The sequence below is a fragment of the Beauveria bassiana genome (assembly GCF_000280675.1).
Source record: "Beauveria bassiana ARSEF 2860 unplaced genomic scaffold BBA_S00011, whole genome shotgun sequence".
Lineage (NCBI taxonomy): Eukaryota > Fungi > Ascomycota > Sordariomycetes > Hypocreales > Cordycipitaceae > Beauveria > Beauveria bassiana.
Genome location: NW_007930846.1, coordinates 728,312 through 744,724, shown reverse-complemented (window position 1 = coordinate 744,724; position 16,413 = coordinate 728,312). Strand labels below are relative to the sequence as shown.

At 55.4% G+C, this 16,413-nt stretch overlaps 6 protein-coding genes across 6 annotated transcripts; 3 read left to right on the top strand and 3 right to left on the bottom strand.

The window, feature by feature from the left end:
- Window positions 1-3,470: 3,470 nt before the first annotated feature.
- On the bottom strand, window positions 3,471-4,115 carry BBA_04865 (ubiquitin-related modifier protein; the record flags this gene model as incomplete). Its single annotated transcript, XM_008599962.1, has 3 exons — window positions 3,471-3,588; window positions 3,774-3,938; window positions 4,072-4,115. The coding sequence occupies 3 exons, from the start codon at window positions 4,113-4,115 to the stop codon at window positions 3,471-3,473; spliced, it is 327 nt and encodes a 108-aa protein (XP_008598184.1).
- A 283-nt stretch (window positions 4,116-4,398) lies between these two features.
- Window positions 4,399-6,966, top strand: BBA_04864 (WD domain-containing protein; the record flags this gene model as incomplete). Its single annotated transcript, XM_008599961.1, has 2 exons — window positions 4,399-4,530; window positions 4,591-6,966. 2 exons carry the CDS (start codon window positions 4,399-4,401, stop codon window positions 6,964-6,966), a joined length of 2,508 nt encoding a protein of 835 aa, XP_008598183.1.
- Window positions 6,967-7,368: 402 nt separating this feature from the next.
- On the bottom strand, window positions 7,369-7,825 carry BBA_04863 (uncharacterized protein; the record flags this gene model as incomplete). Its single annotated transcript, XM_008599960.1, has 2 exons — window positions 7,369-7,613; window positions 7,720-7,825. The coding sequence occupies 2 exons, from the start codon at window positions 7,823-7,825 to the stop codon at window positions 7,369-7,371; spliced, it is 351 nt and encodes a 116-aa protein (XP_008598182.1).
- Window positions 7,826-8,811: 986 nt separating this feature from the next.
- BBA_04862 (HET domain protein) lies at window positions 8,812-10,737 on the top strand (the record flags this gene model as incomplete). The annotated part of the gene is made up of 1 exon (XM_008599959.1): window positions 8,812-10,737. The coding sequence occupies one exon, from the start codon at window positions 8,812-8,814 to the stop codon at window positions 10,735-10,737; it is 1,926 nt and encodes a 641-aa protein (XP_008598181.1).
- Window positions 10,738-11,392: 655 nt separating this feature from the next.
- Window positions 11,393-12,085, top strand: BBA_04861 (RF-1 domain-containing protein; the record flags this gene model as incomplete). The annotated part of the gene is made up of 2 exons (XM_008599958.1): window positions 11,393-11,560; window positions 11,651-12,085. The coding sequence occupies 2 exons, from the start codon at window positions 11,393-11,395 to the stop codon at window positions 12,083-12,085; spliced, it is 603 nt and encodes a 200-aa protein (XP_008598180.1).
- A 488-nt stretch (window positions 12,086-12,573) lies between these two features.
- BBA_04860 (Actin-like protein) lies at window positions 12,574-14,329 on the bottom strand (the record flags this gene model as incomplete). Its single annotated transcript, XM_008599957.1, has 6 exons — window positions 12,574-12,804; window positions 12,852-13,623; window positions 13,720-13,750; window positions 13,881-13,936; window positions 14,152-14,182; window positions 14,323-14,329. The coding sequence occupies 6 exons, from the start codon at window positions 14,327-14,329 to the stop codon at window positions 12,574-12,576; spliced, it is 1,128 nt and encodes a 375-aa protein (XP_008598179.1).
- Window positions 14,330-16,413: the final 2,084 nt, after the last annotated feature.

The following is a 16,413-nucleotide window of genomic DNA, read 5'->3' as shown; positions in this document are numbered from 1 at the left end:
TGACACGACGTGATGAAATATTCTTATGATTGTACATGGATGACCTGGCGGGGACATGATACTCTGTCAACAGTCAGATCCCGCCCAGAATCTCGGAAGTCTCTTGTTTGGCGCTACTGTTTGTTTAAAAAATTTCGGATTGGGTTTGCTCTTTTTTAAAAACATCGTTGACTTTGGGATGGCATACGTGGAGCGGCTGCAACCTATTGCATCGCCCGGGCGCTGCAGCAACTGCAACGCGATCCTCGGACTAAAAGTTGGAGGTCCTCTTGTCTTTTTTTTTTTTCATTGTGTGTGTCTTGTGCGCATTGTTTCTGGTGTGGTTGGCTATCTGAACTGCTCAATCTTGTACTGCACACCTCCTTTTCACAGCTGCTTGCTGACAACCCTCCTGGGAGAGTTGGCTCTACACATTCGGCATCCGCATATCTTGGCTTTACCACGATCACTTTTTTCGTGCTTTACCAGTTTTTTTTTTTTCCTCTCCCTGTCTGTACATTCCAAAGCCAAGAGTGGATCCGCGAGGAGAAGTAATATGAAGCGCACAATACACATTTGTACACCAATTATCCTCTGCAGCTGGCCACAGTGACCTTTTTTCTCGGAGCCGACTTTCGAACGTCTTCCACTAGTAGTAAAATGAAAGACGGCAGCAAATGGCACATTCTAGAAGGAGTGAAGAGGACTCTGTTAGCTCTGTGATGGCTTGCAAAGTGTACCAGTTGGCCTTTTTTTTCTTTTTGTCAGTTCTCAATCTATCTCGCATACGACGCACGCCCGTGCTGTGTAACATGATACAAGTAAAGCAAAGCTCAGGGCGACTGGGCGACTTCCGGCTCACTCATTCTCTCTCTCTCTCTCTCTCTCTCTCTCTCTATCTTCCCGTGGCGTTTCCTTGTGTATCATCGGACTTGAATCCTGCCAAAAGGGTGAGACAGCAGGCAAATCCACCAGTGGCCAAATGACAAATTCCGATTATGCCAATCCCAGCTCGTGTAAAAAATAAAAGATTTTTGTCCCTTCCTAGTAGTAGTAAAGCCAAGTGGTACAAAGTGGCTGAGAGCCCACACCCACAAGCTTGAATGAACCAGCACACCACTCACTACACACGCCCTCAACCCCTACATGAACAAGCAAGAGGAAAAATAGAGGGAAAGAAACCAGATGGAGAAATAAAAACCTGTGACGTTCCATTTGATGCGACACTAAAAACAGCATACGCCCTGGTGGCGGGACTGACTTGCACACCCTTGAACAGCGTACGTCCCGTTCTTTTTTTTTTTTCACCCGCTGTAGGCAGGGAGGAAGTAGGCGGGGGGGGTGAACTCTTTGACTTGGCCACTGAGAGAGACAAGGACTTTTTAAGAGAAAAAAGACGCCACCCCCCCTTTGTTCGTCGTCGCCTCTTTTGGGTATCCCTTGCGTCGACTTTGCTCCCGAAAGGGGTTTTGCAAGAATCACCTAATCCGTTTGGTCATGCAGTCGCAGCGGCGGGGTTGGTCCGGGGAACTGAAAACACGGCCAACGGGGAAAAGAAAGACGTAAAATAAGGGACAGAGAAAGAGCGAGAGAGGGAGGGAGAGGCCAAGACTCAAAAATAGCGTTGAAGAAGCGCTAAAGAAAACGGGACATTGAATGGCGCTTCGAGAGCAAAAGGACAGCTCATCTAGCAAACGAGGCCAAATTTGATGCGTGCTGATGTTGCATGGCATGACTGACAGCTGGGTTGTGCTATCCTGCGTTGTGCTATCCTGCGTTGTGCTATCCTGCGTTGTGCTATCCTGCGTTGTGCTATCTGCAGGTTTCGTTGTTTCTAGTATGAGATCAAGAGTCAGCAGGAACTTGCGCGCGTGAGCCGATACGCGATGAGTACCACACTTCCCCCCCTGAGAAACTCTGGCGTGAATGCGTCGCAGAATCGAAGCAGGCACAAGTTGCGCTATCCAACCCTCCCGCGCTCCACGCGCAACGGCACAAATCACGGAATAGCCCTACAAGTCTCAGCGGGACGAGCCGCGCTTGTGTTGGGGATCGATCGACCTCGACATATTTTTGCTGGAACATTTGCGTAATACAGCAACGTAGATATATTGTCCGTCCTGATCTTCAATGGTGGAGGCGCGGGATGCTGTGTTGTCTGACCTCTTCCAACACTGGACAGAGACAGTGTCCTAGGCGTGTTTCTTTCCACGATGGCAATTTAGCCAGCGATATCCGCATGGTTGCCCAGATTTCAGGGTACAGCCCGCGTCATTGTGAATTGTGCGACAAAGAGGGCCGTCCCGGGGAAGACAGACACACTCTCATTTTCCTTTGCGGCGGCAAGGCTGGCCGACCCAGCCGCCCATGCCATCGTACGCAGCCGCCCGTCCAGTGCCCCAAGACCCGAGACCTTGATCTGACACCCAGTCTGCAGCCTCTCGCCCTGCCGTCACTACTCAAGCACGGCTTATTAGCGTAGTATCCTGAGGGGCGTACATATTTGAGCGGCGCTGTCTGCAGACACATCCGTGCCTGTCTTACCCAAGGTAGCAAATGCGCCGAGCTGTCGGGTCATGCTGCAGTCGCCAACCAATCCCTCCACCATCACTCGTCTCAAGGCCATCGGGGCTATAGCGTAAGAGGAACTTGGCACCGAGCCGCAGATGGAAGCCAAGTCCAGTTAAAATAGTGTCCCTTAAACAGGACATCTATTGGCGTATCATGCAGATTCGCTCTCTGGGTGACCATTTCGAGTGGCAGTGTTGTGGGCAAAGTATGCCACTTCCAAGAGGCCTGGGGGAAGAAGCTGCTATGCTGTTGAGTCAAAGCCTCTGTGCTGCCAACACCCCCACCGCTCTCGAGAGTCGTAGTGAGGTGCTGGACAGCTGTCAGCCTCTGAGATGTCTCGGCGAGAAACCAAAAAGTCCCGACAGCGAGACTGCCAATCGTACTAGACACACCCCGACGAGCCTTGACGCAACACAAGAAAAACGACGACAAACGGATGACGGGGACGGTTGGGGCGGGGAATGAGTCTGAAATGCTTTGGTCTAACTTTTGCTCAATTGCACGTGGTCTGCTATTTCGCATGCCATTCGATGTTCCCAAGCGCTCTTCAGGCCGCTCTCGACTGGTGAATGTTGTCCAGCCTGGAGGTGTGCAGGACAACAGCCAACATCAATAGCACAGCGGGAATAGCTGCGCCAGGCTGTGGCGCAAATTATGTTCTTCCGGCTGACTCTATTGCTCTCAGGTGATGGCCCGCCGTCTCCCTGCACAGCTGAATCGACGCAGATGCTGGGCCGCCGCTCTCCAGTGTAGGGATCTAAGACACGGTGAGGTTGCTCAGCCACTCGCCCTTTTTTTTGTGTTCGATACGAGACAACGTCCTCAGTCATGAGCCGTCAAGCATGCAGTTTTCGGGACGATTTCCTCTCCCCCCCGCCCCTCCCCAAGGTTTTCGCACGCGCGAGAGCCTGAAGAACACTCTACCCACCGTGGAGCGTCGAGACAAACAAGATGTTATCGCCACTCTTCAGCTCATACGTCTCCTCGCCCTCGAGCTCCCAGTCTGCATCATTGATGAGGACCAAGATGCCCGGTCGTCTAGTTTGACAGAAAAGGTTAGCTTCTGGGCTTAGCCCCAAGAATGAAAAAGAGAAGGGTGCGCAAGTGAGCAGCGCAGGCAACTAGGCTACTGCGGTCCAACGCAAGGCGGCAGCAGCAGGATGGGGACATTGCCGCCTTCCTCTCTGCGATGTCCGGTAGTGTGTGCAGAGCTTGAGACATACAGATGGCCGTCCAAGATGAAGAGCTCACTTCTGGTGTCATTCATGACGTTCTGGCAGAGGTGGTTGATCAAATACGCGAGAGTGGTGGGCTTTCCCTCCGTGTCCTGAGCTGGCAGAGCTAGCGAATGCAGTCTTTGGTCTGAGAACAGCATCTCTAGTCCGCCCCTAGTCCAAAGTCAGCTTGTGTCTTCTTCCCAAATTGCCGTAGCCTCGTGTAGAGAGTGTGGGTCGGTGACAGCGGCCACTGCTCCTCGCATTGAAAAATTGATAGCTCTATTCACAGCCGGGGTGGACGTACGAGAACTCGACCGCCAAGGATAGTTGCTCTGTAGAAGCAGCCATGCTCATAGGTTCAAAGCTACTACCTGCTCAGGTCCCGTAAATGAGATTGAAGGTATCGCTGTAGTTAGAAGAGAATATTTCTGTTCTTTGATTCATGTACGAGATTTGTCCACATTCGACGACGTTGGGCAGCAAACGGCTGCACCAATCAAATGATGACTAATCTCTGGTCATCACCAAAAACCGTCAACCAGACCTTGGCCAGCGGCAGCCAATCAGAGTACGAGGTGGACACAAATTTCAGACTCACACCAACAGCGCAAGCCTGGCGATACCGAATGATATGAGCAGCCAAAACGTCTCTGTAGCGTATTTGTCTGCCGGCGCCAATAGGCAAACCGCGGTTGCGGACTGGAGTCGGGGTGGCCTGCTGGCGTTTGGCGCAGACACCAACGTTGCCTTTTGGGCACCAGAGGTACGACTGCGAAGTAGCATTCTTAGCCTGCAATATGCGCAATACTAATGTAAAACACAGGATGATGCTCAAAGAGGAATATCGGGGCTGTTGAGCGGACATGGGGATGTTGTCAAGGCTGTGACGTTTCTCCCGGAAGAGGACGGCGATGAGGCAAGCTATCTCATCAGCGGCGCCAACGACAAATCTCTCATCATTTGGAAATCCACTCCAGACCAATCGAAATTTGAACTGCTGCACACATCACACGACCATGCCGGCGCCGTCAACTGCATTGCGGCAATCCGTCTCACCAGTAAGCCGGCGAAATGGCTCATCGCGAGCGGTGCCGCCGACGCCACTATGCACATCTGGAGCTTTGAGTCGGACAAGCTCGAGCTGCTCCAGACCATTAAAACAACGCCCAAATTTTTCCCCCTTTCCTTGGCTCTGAGCTGGCTTAGCGATGACGCCAACGTGCTTATTCTGTCTGCGGCCGGCACCAAGGACAGTATTCAGATTCTTACCGCAGAGGCCAAGGCCGACGCCATTCAGTTCCAAGTACAGGCCACCCTGCGCGGCCACGAGGGCTGGATTCGGTCACTGAGCTTTGCGAGAGAAAGCAGCTCACCAGGGAGCGATTTGCTGCTCGCGTCAGCCAGCCAGGATAAATACGTACGTATTTGGCGATTCCACCAGGGTAAGGAGCTGCCCGCGGCGACCGCCGATGGTGCCGACCCGTCCAACGGCGCCTACATGCCCGGCAAGTCGCCTTCAAACAAGGCGCACTGGATCAAAGCCGCCGGCCAGGACTTTTCCGTCACCTTTGAGGCGCTGCTGCTAGGACACGAGGACTGGATCTACAGTGCCCGGTGGCACACGCGCACAGACGGCACGCTCCAGCTCCTGTCCACGTCGGCGGACAACTCTCTCGCCATCTGGGAGGCGGATCCAACCTCTGGTATCTGGGTGAGCGCAGTGCGGCTGGGCGAAATCAGTCGCGAAAAGGGCGCCACGACGGCCACGGGAAGCACGGGCGGCTTCTGGACCGGCCTATGGTCGCCCGACGGCACCTCGGTCGCCTGTCTCGGTCGCACGGGCAGCTGGCGCCGGTGGGTGCACGACGCCGCCGAGGACGCGTGGCGCCCCTGCGTCGCCGTCTCGGGGCACACAAAGGCCGTCACGGGCATCGCCTGGTCCAAAGGCGGCGAGTACCTGCTATCGACCAGCCTGGACCAGACGACGCGACTGCACACGAAATGGACGTCGTCGGACGCCAACACGTGGCACGAAATGTCGCGGCCGCAGATCCACGGCTACGACCTCAACTGCATAGACTCCATCAGCGCCACGCAGTTTGTGTCGGGCGCCGACGAGAAGCTGATGCGCGTCTTTAGCGAGCCGCGTGCCGTCGCCGCGATGCTGCACCGTCTCGGCGGCATCGGCAGCGCCAGCGCGGGCGCGTCCATGCCCGACGCCGCCAACATGCCTGTGCTCGGTCTCTCCAATAAGGCTATTGACGCCGTCGTAGACGACGATACCGACATTCAGCCCGTCGACGACCGCGATCGCGAGGCCGTGGACCCCGCATCCGTGGTCAAGAAGTCGCAGCTGGACCTTGACCGCCCGCCGTTTGAGGAGATTCTGTCGCGCGCAACGCTTTGGCCGGAAACCGAAAAGCTCTACGGTCACGGCTACGAGCTGTCGTGTCTTGCGGCCAGCCACGACGGCCGCCTCGTCGCCAGCGCCTGCAAGGCCAGCTCGCTCAATCACGCCGTAATCCGGCTCTTCGAGACGGCGCGCTGGACAGAGCTCCGGCCGCCGCTGGCCGCGCACACGCTGACCGCGACCCGGCTGCGCTTCGCCCCCGACGACGCGTTTCTGCTCAGCGTCGGCCGCGACCGCCAGTGGGCCGTGTTCGCGCGGTCTTCTGCCGCCGCCGATGGCGCCTCCGCGGAGACGCCATATGCGCTGCTGCAGGCCAACCCAAAGGGCCACACGCGCATGATTCTCGACTGCGCCTGGGCGCCCGTGCCTGATGACGCGAGCCACCCGCGGATCTTTGCCACCGCCGGACGTGACAAGCAGATCCGCCTGTGGCGCGGCCAGGCCAACGCCGAGGGCCGGATCGAGTTTGCGCAGGCGGCGGCTGTGTCGACGGGCGTGCCGGTCACCGCCGTCGACTTTCTGCCGCGGGCGGTTGGGGGCCAGGACCGATACGTTCTGGCTTTTGGCACCGAGACTGGGCGCGTCGGCACGTATCTGGTGTCGGCGGACGGCGCAGAGGCTACGGAGCAGCCGCTGCCTGCTCACATGCAGCTACCCAAGACGGTGCTGCAGCTCGCATGGCGGCCCTGGCAGCAAGGAAGCTCTGCTACTGCAGAGCTTGCCGTCGCCGGCGAGGACTCTTCGCTGCGATTGTACGCCTTTAAAGATGGCTTTTTGCAAAGCACCTAAAACGAATATATGATGACTAAGACAGGAAGGAATAGACAAAATTCGCAAGGCACACCGAGCAATGTAAAGGATGCAGTATAGTAGTATTATCATTAGGGACTCATCTTCAGAGTAAATCTAGTAATGCGTAACGATCACCAATGCCGTTTTCCCACCCAACTATGTACACACAACGCCGTACCAAGGGGGATTGGTTCATCTTCCTGTCGGGATGCAAACGTGCTCTGCTTGTCCATCTCTCTCGTGTCCCATTCCCCCATGCAACGGACTTTGTCCAAGTTTTTTATTTTTGTTTTCTCTTCCCCAGACTCACAATGCGCAGTCACCACACCACCACCACGATGCGCTCCCTCACATAAAAATCGAGCTCGGGCGTGCCAGACCGGCTCCCCGCGGTTTGCTTTACAGCTCGGCCTTGACGGGTGGCGGGGGGGTGTCGACGGCGCCGGCAGTGACAATGGGAATGGTGGCGTCGAGCACGCCAGACGTCAAGACCTCGCGGATGGCTCCGCGCGCCGAGGCAGCAACGTCGATGCTGTCGCCGTTGATGTAGTACCAGACGCGGCCGGCGAGGACGGTGATGTGGTGCGGCAGGTATAGAACGGCGGCGATGAAGGTGAGGCTAAAGAGGAGGAAGACAATGGAGTCTGTTCGGGGGGGGGGGGGGTTAGTTGCATGTTAGCGGAGGGAATAGTAATTTCGAGTCCTTTTGACGGCGTCGGGGGAAAAGGGGGGGCGGCCGCGAAGACGTACAAAAGGCAAACTTCTCCCAGGGCGTAAACATGTACACGGCAAAGGTGACTTCAATCTGAATCTGCTTCTTGCGCAGCCATTTGGTAAACTGGGCAAAAGTAGACATGATGCTGGTATTATGCTGCTAGCAATATTTTCTTTGAAAAAAAAAAAAAGGAGGTGGTGGTTTAATCCTGCTTGCGTGAACTGGGACTTGACGGTCGTGATGCGTCGCAAAATCGTCTCGTGGAAAGGGTATGTGTCGAACGGAATCGATTTTCTGGGCGTTTGATGTCCGGCGCGCCGAGCCTTCTCGAGTTGACAGGAGTTAGAAAGTTCACGGGTTCGATTAAGAGATTGCGTGTGATGCTGACAGTCCTTTTTCGTGTTTGTTTCGTGGTCGTTGTAGAATTGGCTTGTCAATCAGTTAATCATGTCTGTTCGGAGTCGACGGCACGAGAAGTTGAAAATTAAAAAGGGACCTCCCTCCCCCACTGTCTCGTCGCCAGGGGGGGGGGGGTCGGTCGCGTCACTGCGATGCTAGTGCTTGCTGGCCGTTTGGTCGACGCCGGAGCGTCTTTAACTCTTCATCTTGCTAGCATCACATATTCGTTTTTTTTTTTTTTTTTGAAGCAATTTCAATCGTTGAACATTTTCTCACTTTCAATTTCGATTCTGCGCAACATCATCAAAAAGTTGGCCTTGAAGTCTGCTTTTTGGTTGGCACCGACATGGCACACAAGCTTGCCACTTACACCATCTTGGCCAACTCAGCGAGTTGGAGCAGCAGCTCTTCCAATACTTTAACCCCAATATTCCCAGAAAGAAAAAAAAACAAGGTACGAGCTTTTAGCGTACCTTGAATTCATGCCGATTTTCTCAATGGATGCCGCACTTCTCTAGCCCTCACCACTCGTCCTGAACGGCGTCTCCATTACCTCTAATTGGTGAGCTTTGGAGCAGTTCAGCTCTCTGCCACAATCATGTAGCCCATGTGACCATGGCAAGAACTAGCCACCCAGCATGAAGATACTCTGGAGTTCTTGCTTTTTCACGTGTATTCACGTGTATTCACGTCTACGTAGACAAGATTGACAAGACTGCCGAGCCGACATGGCGACATTCCGGCTCATCGACATCACTACATGGACAGTCCAAGTCTTTGAGATTGGGCAGTCACCGCCCTACCTCGCCATATCCCACGCCTGGTCCGACCGCGTCTTCCCCAAACAGCTCCCCCTCGCGCCTTCATTCGGCAGCGCCGCCATCCGGCAGACCCTCGCCAAGCGTGCCCTGCCGCACGTCCGCCACTGCTGGGTCGACCTCTTTTGCATCCTGCAGGACTCGGACCAGGACATGTGCGAGCAGATCCCGCTCATGGGCCGCATCTACGGCGACGCCCGGGCCGTCCTCGTCATCCTCACCAGCACGCTGCGTCTGACGCAGGCGCAGGTCGACCACGGCACCGCGCAGCTCGACGATGCCCTCGCCGTCTGGCACGCCGAGGCCTGGACTGACGACGGCCCGCGGCGGCGCTGGACCCGCGCCGGCCGTGCCACGCTCGTCCACGCCATGGACGTGCTCGCGCGCTTTACAGACGCCGCCTGGGGCACGCGCGTCTGGACGCTGCAAGAGTACCTGCTCGCGACAGAGCTCGTCTGGATCGGCGCCGACCTCGAGCCCGTCTCCGTCCGCGACGAGCTCTTTGCCGCCATCCCGCATCTCTGCGAGGAGCTCGGCATTTCCGAGTGCGCGCGCCGCCGGGGGGACGATGATGATGACGACAGCAACCCGGCCACGGCCCGCTATGAGCGGCTGTTTTCGCACTTTGCGGGCATGGCGGCGCGGCGCACCGGGGCGACGGACCGCACGCGCGTCATGGAGATGCTCGGGAACCGGGCGGCGTTTCTGCCCGTCGACGAGGTCTATGGCGCCATGGCTGTGTCGACGGTCGAAATTGCCGTGCGCCCGGGAGAGCCGAGGGAGGACGCATGGCGGCGCTGGACGGAGACGGCGCTGGAGGCGGGCCATCTGCGGTGGCTGATGGTGCCGCCGGCGGTGCTGGCGCCGGAGGAGGCGGCCGGACTGACGTGCGCCGAAGTGGTGTGCGCGAAGCGGCATGTGCTGTCTTCGGCGTCGGGGCTGGATACCGTGACGCCGTACGGGCCGGTGGCTGTTTCGGAGGGCACCGTGTTGACGACTGCCCGGCCCGTCGGAGCTTGCACGCTTCTTCGCGAGCTTGGTCCTGTGCACCGAGGCAGCAACGGGTGGGTTCATCGGGACCTGACTCTCATTCTGTACGCCAAAGGAAACTGGTTCTCTGCCGTTGACGTCGCCGTTGCCTTTGGTGCCGGGCGCTATTCCAACAAGCAGCTCCTCATGATCGCGCAAACCCTCGTCAACAACTACGAGCGTGCGTTGCGCTGCATCGACCAGCACACCGAGCGCGCATTCTACCCCCTCTTCCCGTCGGAGCGGTCCTGGTCGGTATGGGCCGACTTTATGCAGCTCCAATCGCAGTGCGTCATGGACACGCTCAACTTTGGCTTTGGCTATCTGATTCGCGTAGCAGCCTCGCCAGTGCCGTTTGTCACGGTGCTCGTCACAGGCGGACGCAGACCGCAAGGAGAACTCGTGGCCCTGGACTGCAATGCGCGAGGCAGTGACGGGCGGCATAAGCTCTTGGTCGGTGAGAAGCCGGAGGTAGAAGCACGGGAGGAGCAGCCGAGCGTCGCCAATGTGCCGTGGCACAAGGCTGGAGTGACGATTTCGGTGGGCCAAGACTACGCGTGTGGGTGGAATGACTTGCCGCTTGTCGAGATTAGCATCGGAGGATCAAATTGTCACATCTGCCAGCAGACGTCTGTTTCTTGGAGCAAGCATCCGACGCATTACCGGACTCGAAGCTTGGGAGGTGATGATGCGAGAACGATTCGTCGACGGTTACGGAAACGGCGTAGAGATGATGCGCGTCGAAGGAATATCCGCAGAATTGTCAGATCAACAAGGAAAAAGACCTCGAATAGCGCAAGAGTGTAAGTTTCTGGGTGAGTAAACTACAACACTACTGACCTCCGTATATATGCAATCAATATACATGGCGAGTCGTGCAAGACTGGAGAAAAGTGATGGTGTGTCCGAGGCATTCCCTGCAGCATTTTCGCATATCAAGAGTATGATTGAGAATGATTCGTTCCTCAGATACAAATCACGGAATCTGACCCAGGAGTTCAATCATGTTGCCGGGTGCTGCTGAGCTATAAGAGCGGTTGCTCATGTTAGTGGTCTTGTATCCCTGCTCTACGAAGCCCGGAAAGAACAAAGCTCAGAAAAATAATGAGCCAACGTTCTTCATTTTGATCTATTTCTGCGATAAATCTCAACAAAGCAGTCATCAATCATCATTTACTCAAATCTTTTCTCACTATCCAGTTCCCGAAGCTGTCTTTTGTTGCACGCTCAGAGCAAACTGCGCCGTACATCCAATCGACCCACCCCATCTCCAAACCATCATTCGCTTCACTTCAAGTAGTCTCCAAAACCCTTCATCCGCAACGCTCACCTGGCCTTTCATCCAAAACCAGCTCCTAATTTCGATCCCATCACCCCGAGTCAAACACTACTCATTCATTCATTCATTCATTCATTAACATACGATTCCGGGGAGGGGCCCCGCCCGCCATCCTCAAGCACCATGCAGTGCCTCTTGCGCCGCACCCTCCTCTTGACCTCCCGCCCTCGATTCCTCAGCACCTCACCCATCATCTTCCAAAAACCCATGCCCCCTCGCCCCGCACCGCCTCCCGACTCGGAGCTCGAGGAATCCTTTCTCAAAGGCAGCGGCCCCGGTGGTCAAAAAATCGTACATTGCCCCCCCCCCCCCTCCCCGACGACCTCGTGTCTCTCTCTCTCTCTCCCTACCCCTTCACTCACTAACACATTTCTTCGCCAGAACAAAACCAACTCCGCCGTGCAACTTAAACACATTCCCACCGGCATCGTCGTCAAGTCGCAGGCCACGCGCTCACGGTCGCAGAACCGCAAGCACGCGCGCGAGATTCTCGCGCAAAAGCTAGATGATTTGCGCCGGGGCGGCGAGAGCCGCGCCAACATTGTCGGCGCGGTCAAGAAGAAGAGGGCAGACAGCGCCGCCAAGAAGAGCAGGCGCAAGTATAAAAGGCTAGAAGATGAAAAGGCGGCCGTGACAGAGCAAGGACGGCAAGGAGAAGGGGTAGGGGATAAAGACGATTTACCCCGGAATACTGCTGGTGACGAGATAGAACAGGCGACAAAGAAGCCAGTAGTGAAGGCGGCTGAGCATGACGACTCAACAAAAACAAGCTGCGATGCAGCACCAAGGCAGCCGACAGATATCACAACCAGATAAGAGTGATAGTACAAGCAGGCAAAAAAGATACAGTACAAGCAAAGATAACTTCACTACGGGGACAAGCAAATATGAGCCATCTCAAGCACTGCTTGCTGAAATCACAACACCTTTTATAAGTATACAAACTTAACCGTCGCATTCTTCCATTGGGCTACACCCTTTAGCAAAGATATAAAAAAAGAATTTTTGGTGCGAAACTTCAGCGTCTAGTCCGTAAGCCTCGTAAAATACCCAGCCAGGCTACATCACACGGGCCTTTGCCATTACCCTCAAAGAACCAGCACCCAGCCTCCTTGATTCTATCAAACGCATGCGGCAAGTACAAAAGTCGATTGTGGCGCGCACGATGCTGACAATATTCCGCGCCGTCTGCCACCTTCGCAATTCTTGCCTGCGCTGAAGGAACCGAGGTTTTTGTTTTGGTTGTTCCTCGCTGAAGACCAGTTAGTCAAGATTTCGCTGTAGCAAATGGACGTAGACTTGCCTTAGAAGCACTTGCGGTGGACAATGGAGGGACCGCTCTCGTCGTACTCCTGCTTGGAGATCCACATTTGCTGGAAGGTGGATAGGGAGGCGAGAATGGAGCCACCGATCCAGACAGAGTACTTGCGCTCGGGAGGAGCAATGATCTTGACCTTCATGGAAGAAGGAGCAAGAGTAGTGATCTCCTTCTGCATACGGTCGGCAAGACCAGGGTACATGGTAGTACCACCAGACTAAAAGAGTTAGCGGCGAAGTGAGCGCAACAAGATAGCAAACATACCATGACAATGTTGCCGTAGAGATCCTTGCGAACATCGACATCGCACTTGATGATCGAGTTGAAGGTGGTGGCGTGGATACCGCCAGACTCGAGACCGAGAACGGAGGGCTGGAAGAGAGCCTCGGGGGTGCGGAAACGCTCGTTGCCAATGGTGATGACTTGACCGTCAGGAAGCTCGTACGACTTCTCAAGCGAAGAGCTTTGGGCAGCAGTCTGAATCTCCTGCTCAAAATCCAGAGCGACGTAGCAGAGCTTCTCCTTGATGTCACGAACGATTTCACGCTCGGCGGTGGTGGAGAAGGCGTAACCACGCTCAGCGAGGATCTTCATCAGGTAGTCGGTAAGATCACGACCAGCCATGTCGACACGGGCGATGGCGTGAGGAAGAGCGAAACCCTCGTAGATGGGGACAACGTGGGTGACACCATCACCAGAGTCGAGGACGATACCGGTGGTACGGCCAGAGGCGTAGAGGGAGAGGACGGCCTGGATGGAGACGTAGAAGGCGGGGGCGTTGAACGTCTCAAAGACAATCTGGGTCATCTTCTCACGGTTGGACTTGGGGTTGATGGGGGCCTCGGTAAGGAGGACGGGGTGCTCCTCCGGGGCGACACGGAGCTCGTTGTAGAAGGTGTGGTGCCAAATCTTCTCCATGTCGTCCCAGTTGGTGACGACACCGTGCTCAATGGGGTAGCGGAGGGTGAGGATACCACGCTTGGATTGAGCCTCGTCACCGACGTAGGAGTCCTTCTGGCCCATACCAATCATGATACTGCGAAACGGAGTTAGATGGTGGCGTCGGCGTTGGGAGTGGCGCATGCGCGCAAATGTTGCCAAGCGCATCGCTGTTGCTCTCGTGAAGACTTACCCATGGTGACGGGGACGACCGACAATGGAAGCTATGGTAACGAGTCAGCGAAGACTTAGATTTTGAGCGCAAAGCATCGCCGTCCATCGAGCGCGCGATTTGCCGTTGGGCCAAAAAGCGTGCGAGCTGGCGGCAGGAGCTAAAGTGGGGTGGGTACTCACGGAAAACAGCTCGGGGCGCATCATCACCGGCGAAACCGGCCTTGCACATGCCGGAACTATTGCGCTTGTCAGTATGAAGAAAAGAATGGAAGCCTCTGCCATCAGTCCACGCCTGGACTTATCCCCTTCCTGCGTCGTCCATACAAAGTGCGCGCAGTGTCGGCGTGGGCGGACATCGATGCCTCTGTCGACATGGCAGATCGAACCAGGAGGGGTAAGGGGGCTCAGGCTGGCGAACATGTCGGTGAGGCGGTGGGGGGATTGAGCTTACCCATTGTCGATGACGAGGGCAGCAACTTCTTCTGTAAAAACGCAGAGTCATGTCAGTAATCGATTCAAGAAATCAATACGACAATGGCATCGCTGGTGGTGGCAGTAGTATGCACCGCGGGGAGGGGCGGGATTGCGTAAACGCGACGGCGAGCTGGCAGAGGCAACGTACCCTCCATAGTTGCGAGTTGAGATTGGTGACGAAGAAAAGAGTCGAGGTGCGGAAAGAGAAGATGAGCTCAAAGGACGACGATGACCTCGAGAGCTGGATGAAACGGCAGAGGTGATGGAGAATGAGCCAAAGGGGAAAAGACTCGGAAACGGGGGAGAAGGAAGATGGAGTGGGAATTGAATGTTTTTGAAGAGGGACGAGGGAACAAGAGGGAAAGTCAAGGCAGGAAGGTGTGGAGGAAGAGGGGCGCAAGGAAAGGAGGCAAGTATCTCCGCCGCCTTGAATGGCCGGGGGAGTACTTGTGTTTGCTTGGGCTTTGTTGGCCAGTTCAAGTACCTTGGTGCTTGTGGCTAGTGCCGGTGCGAGCGGGTGGCCGGTCCTTTGGTGTGTGGCCAGACACCAGCAACAAGAGGCGCCAACGAAAAAATACTTGTGGGCGGGGGCACCCAACGAGAGGGGTCTACGTACATGTATTACTTCTGTCGCTCGATGCCTCAATACAGAAGCAAAAAGTGAACAAAAAGTCCGAGGTATCTCTCTAAAACCATATCAAGTCTCATAGCCAGTCACAGGCCTGTTCAGCCCGCCGGTTAAGCTTCCTCGTGCTCCTTTGCCCGCCCAGGAATGCAGAGCCCCAGCTGTCACAGACATTAGGGGGCCCAATCAGTAGCTGCAGCACGTCCTGGACAGCTGCCAGTGCTTACTTGGTACCACAAACCACAGCCTTTGCCTGCCTCTGATTCGCTGGTCTCCTATGTGCTGTGGACCCAAGGCTGCGTTGAGGCTGGGCTGCTGCTGAGCCACGCCGCTTTCCGCCCAATCTGGCCTTCTTCAGCGACACGCACCGCTGCATCCCGCCGCCACTGTAAACGGGTTGTCTGTCAATCATCTCAGACGACGTCATCCAACATGCCCAATCTACCATCACTCGTCCGTTTACTCTAGCTCAAATCTTGCGTCTGAATCAAGGCCGATATTCGCCAAATGTTCTTTTAATTGAGAACTTCTCCAAAGACGCCGCCATGTTCCAACCACCGCGCACTGAGTTCGTCGCTGAGCATGCTACTAACAATACCACACTAATCACACTGCCAACCACCCTGGCATATGCAAACCTTGCCCTCCCTCACTCTCACCCAAGACGGCTCGTGTGGCGCAACCTGGCGTCGTCATCCCATCCCACAATGGCCCATTTACCTTTACCTCGCCTCGCCTCTTGCCCAAGACGCGCAAGCAACATATTTTTACGAGGCAGGGGGCACTCATGCACAATTCTATATGTCGCAACCATGAATCTAGATTCCATCCTGCCACTGCATTCGCCGACCCTCTGATCGCCTCGTTGCGTCATCGCGCCTTCAAACACTGTCTGATACATCAGAAACCCTATTCTAACATCCCTGCCAGATCCCATCTCTCCAGCCCTAAAAGGCCAATCAATATCAACTGATATTTTTTCCTTTCCCTCTGTATTCACGCCTGCTCGACGACAATAACAGTATGCCACACTAGGTACATTTGGCCGCCTCGCCTTTGAGCCCAATCGGGACGGACAACACACCGACTTGGCTCACCACCAAGCAGCCAATATCGGCCGCTTTTGACACCCGTTCTCCGACTTGTACCTTCCCTTGCCCTGTGCGTCTGCCTCCATGCAAAGCGAAATAATAATCAAAGCTGCGCCTTTCCTGCGGCTTGATACTGTGTCCCTCTCTTGCAGATTAATCAATTCACCTCTCAATGCACAAATTGTGCACACCATGTTGCCAGGCTAAAGACATCAGGCATTGAAGTTCTTTACACGTGTCGTCAAACGAGGGCTTGGTATAAGCCCACAAAGAAGTTGACCTGTGATCCGTAATGCGTTGCGACAAGCCAGTGCTAGTGCAACGCCGGTACAGAAGCGCAGCTAATCGCGACTAATCCAACTCGAATAGTTGAATAAATATCGGCGTGGAGCTCACTGGCTCTCTTCAAATATCCTCATATTCTTGTCGTATCTACGTAGTCCATCGCCTCCCCAATTCTTGAGCGTTGTCAAGTCGTTGCTGATCCGGAAAATGGCACTAGCCCAGGTGTGGTTAGCGCCTT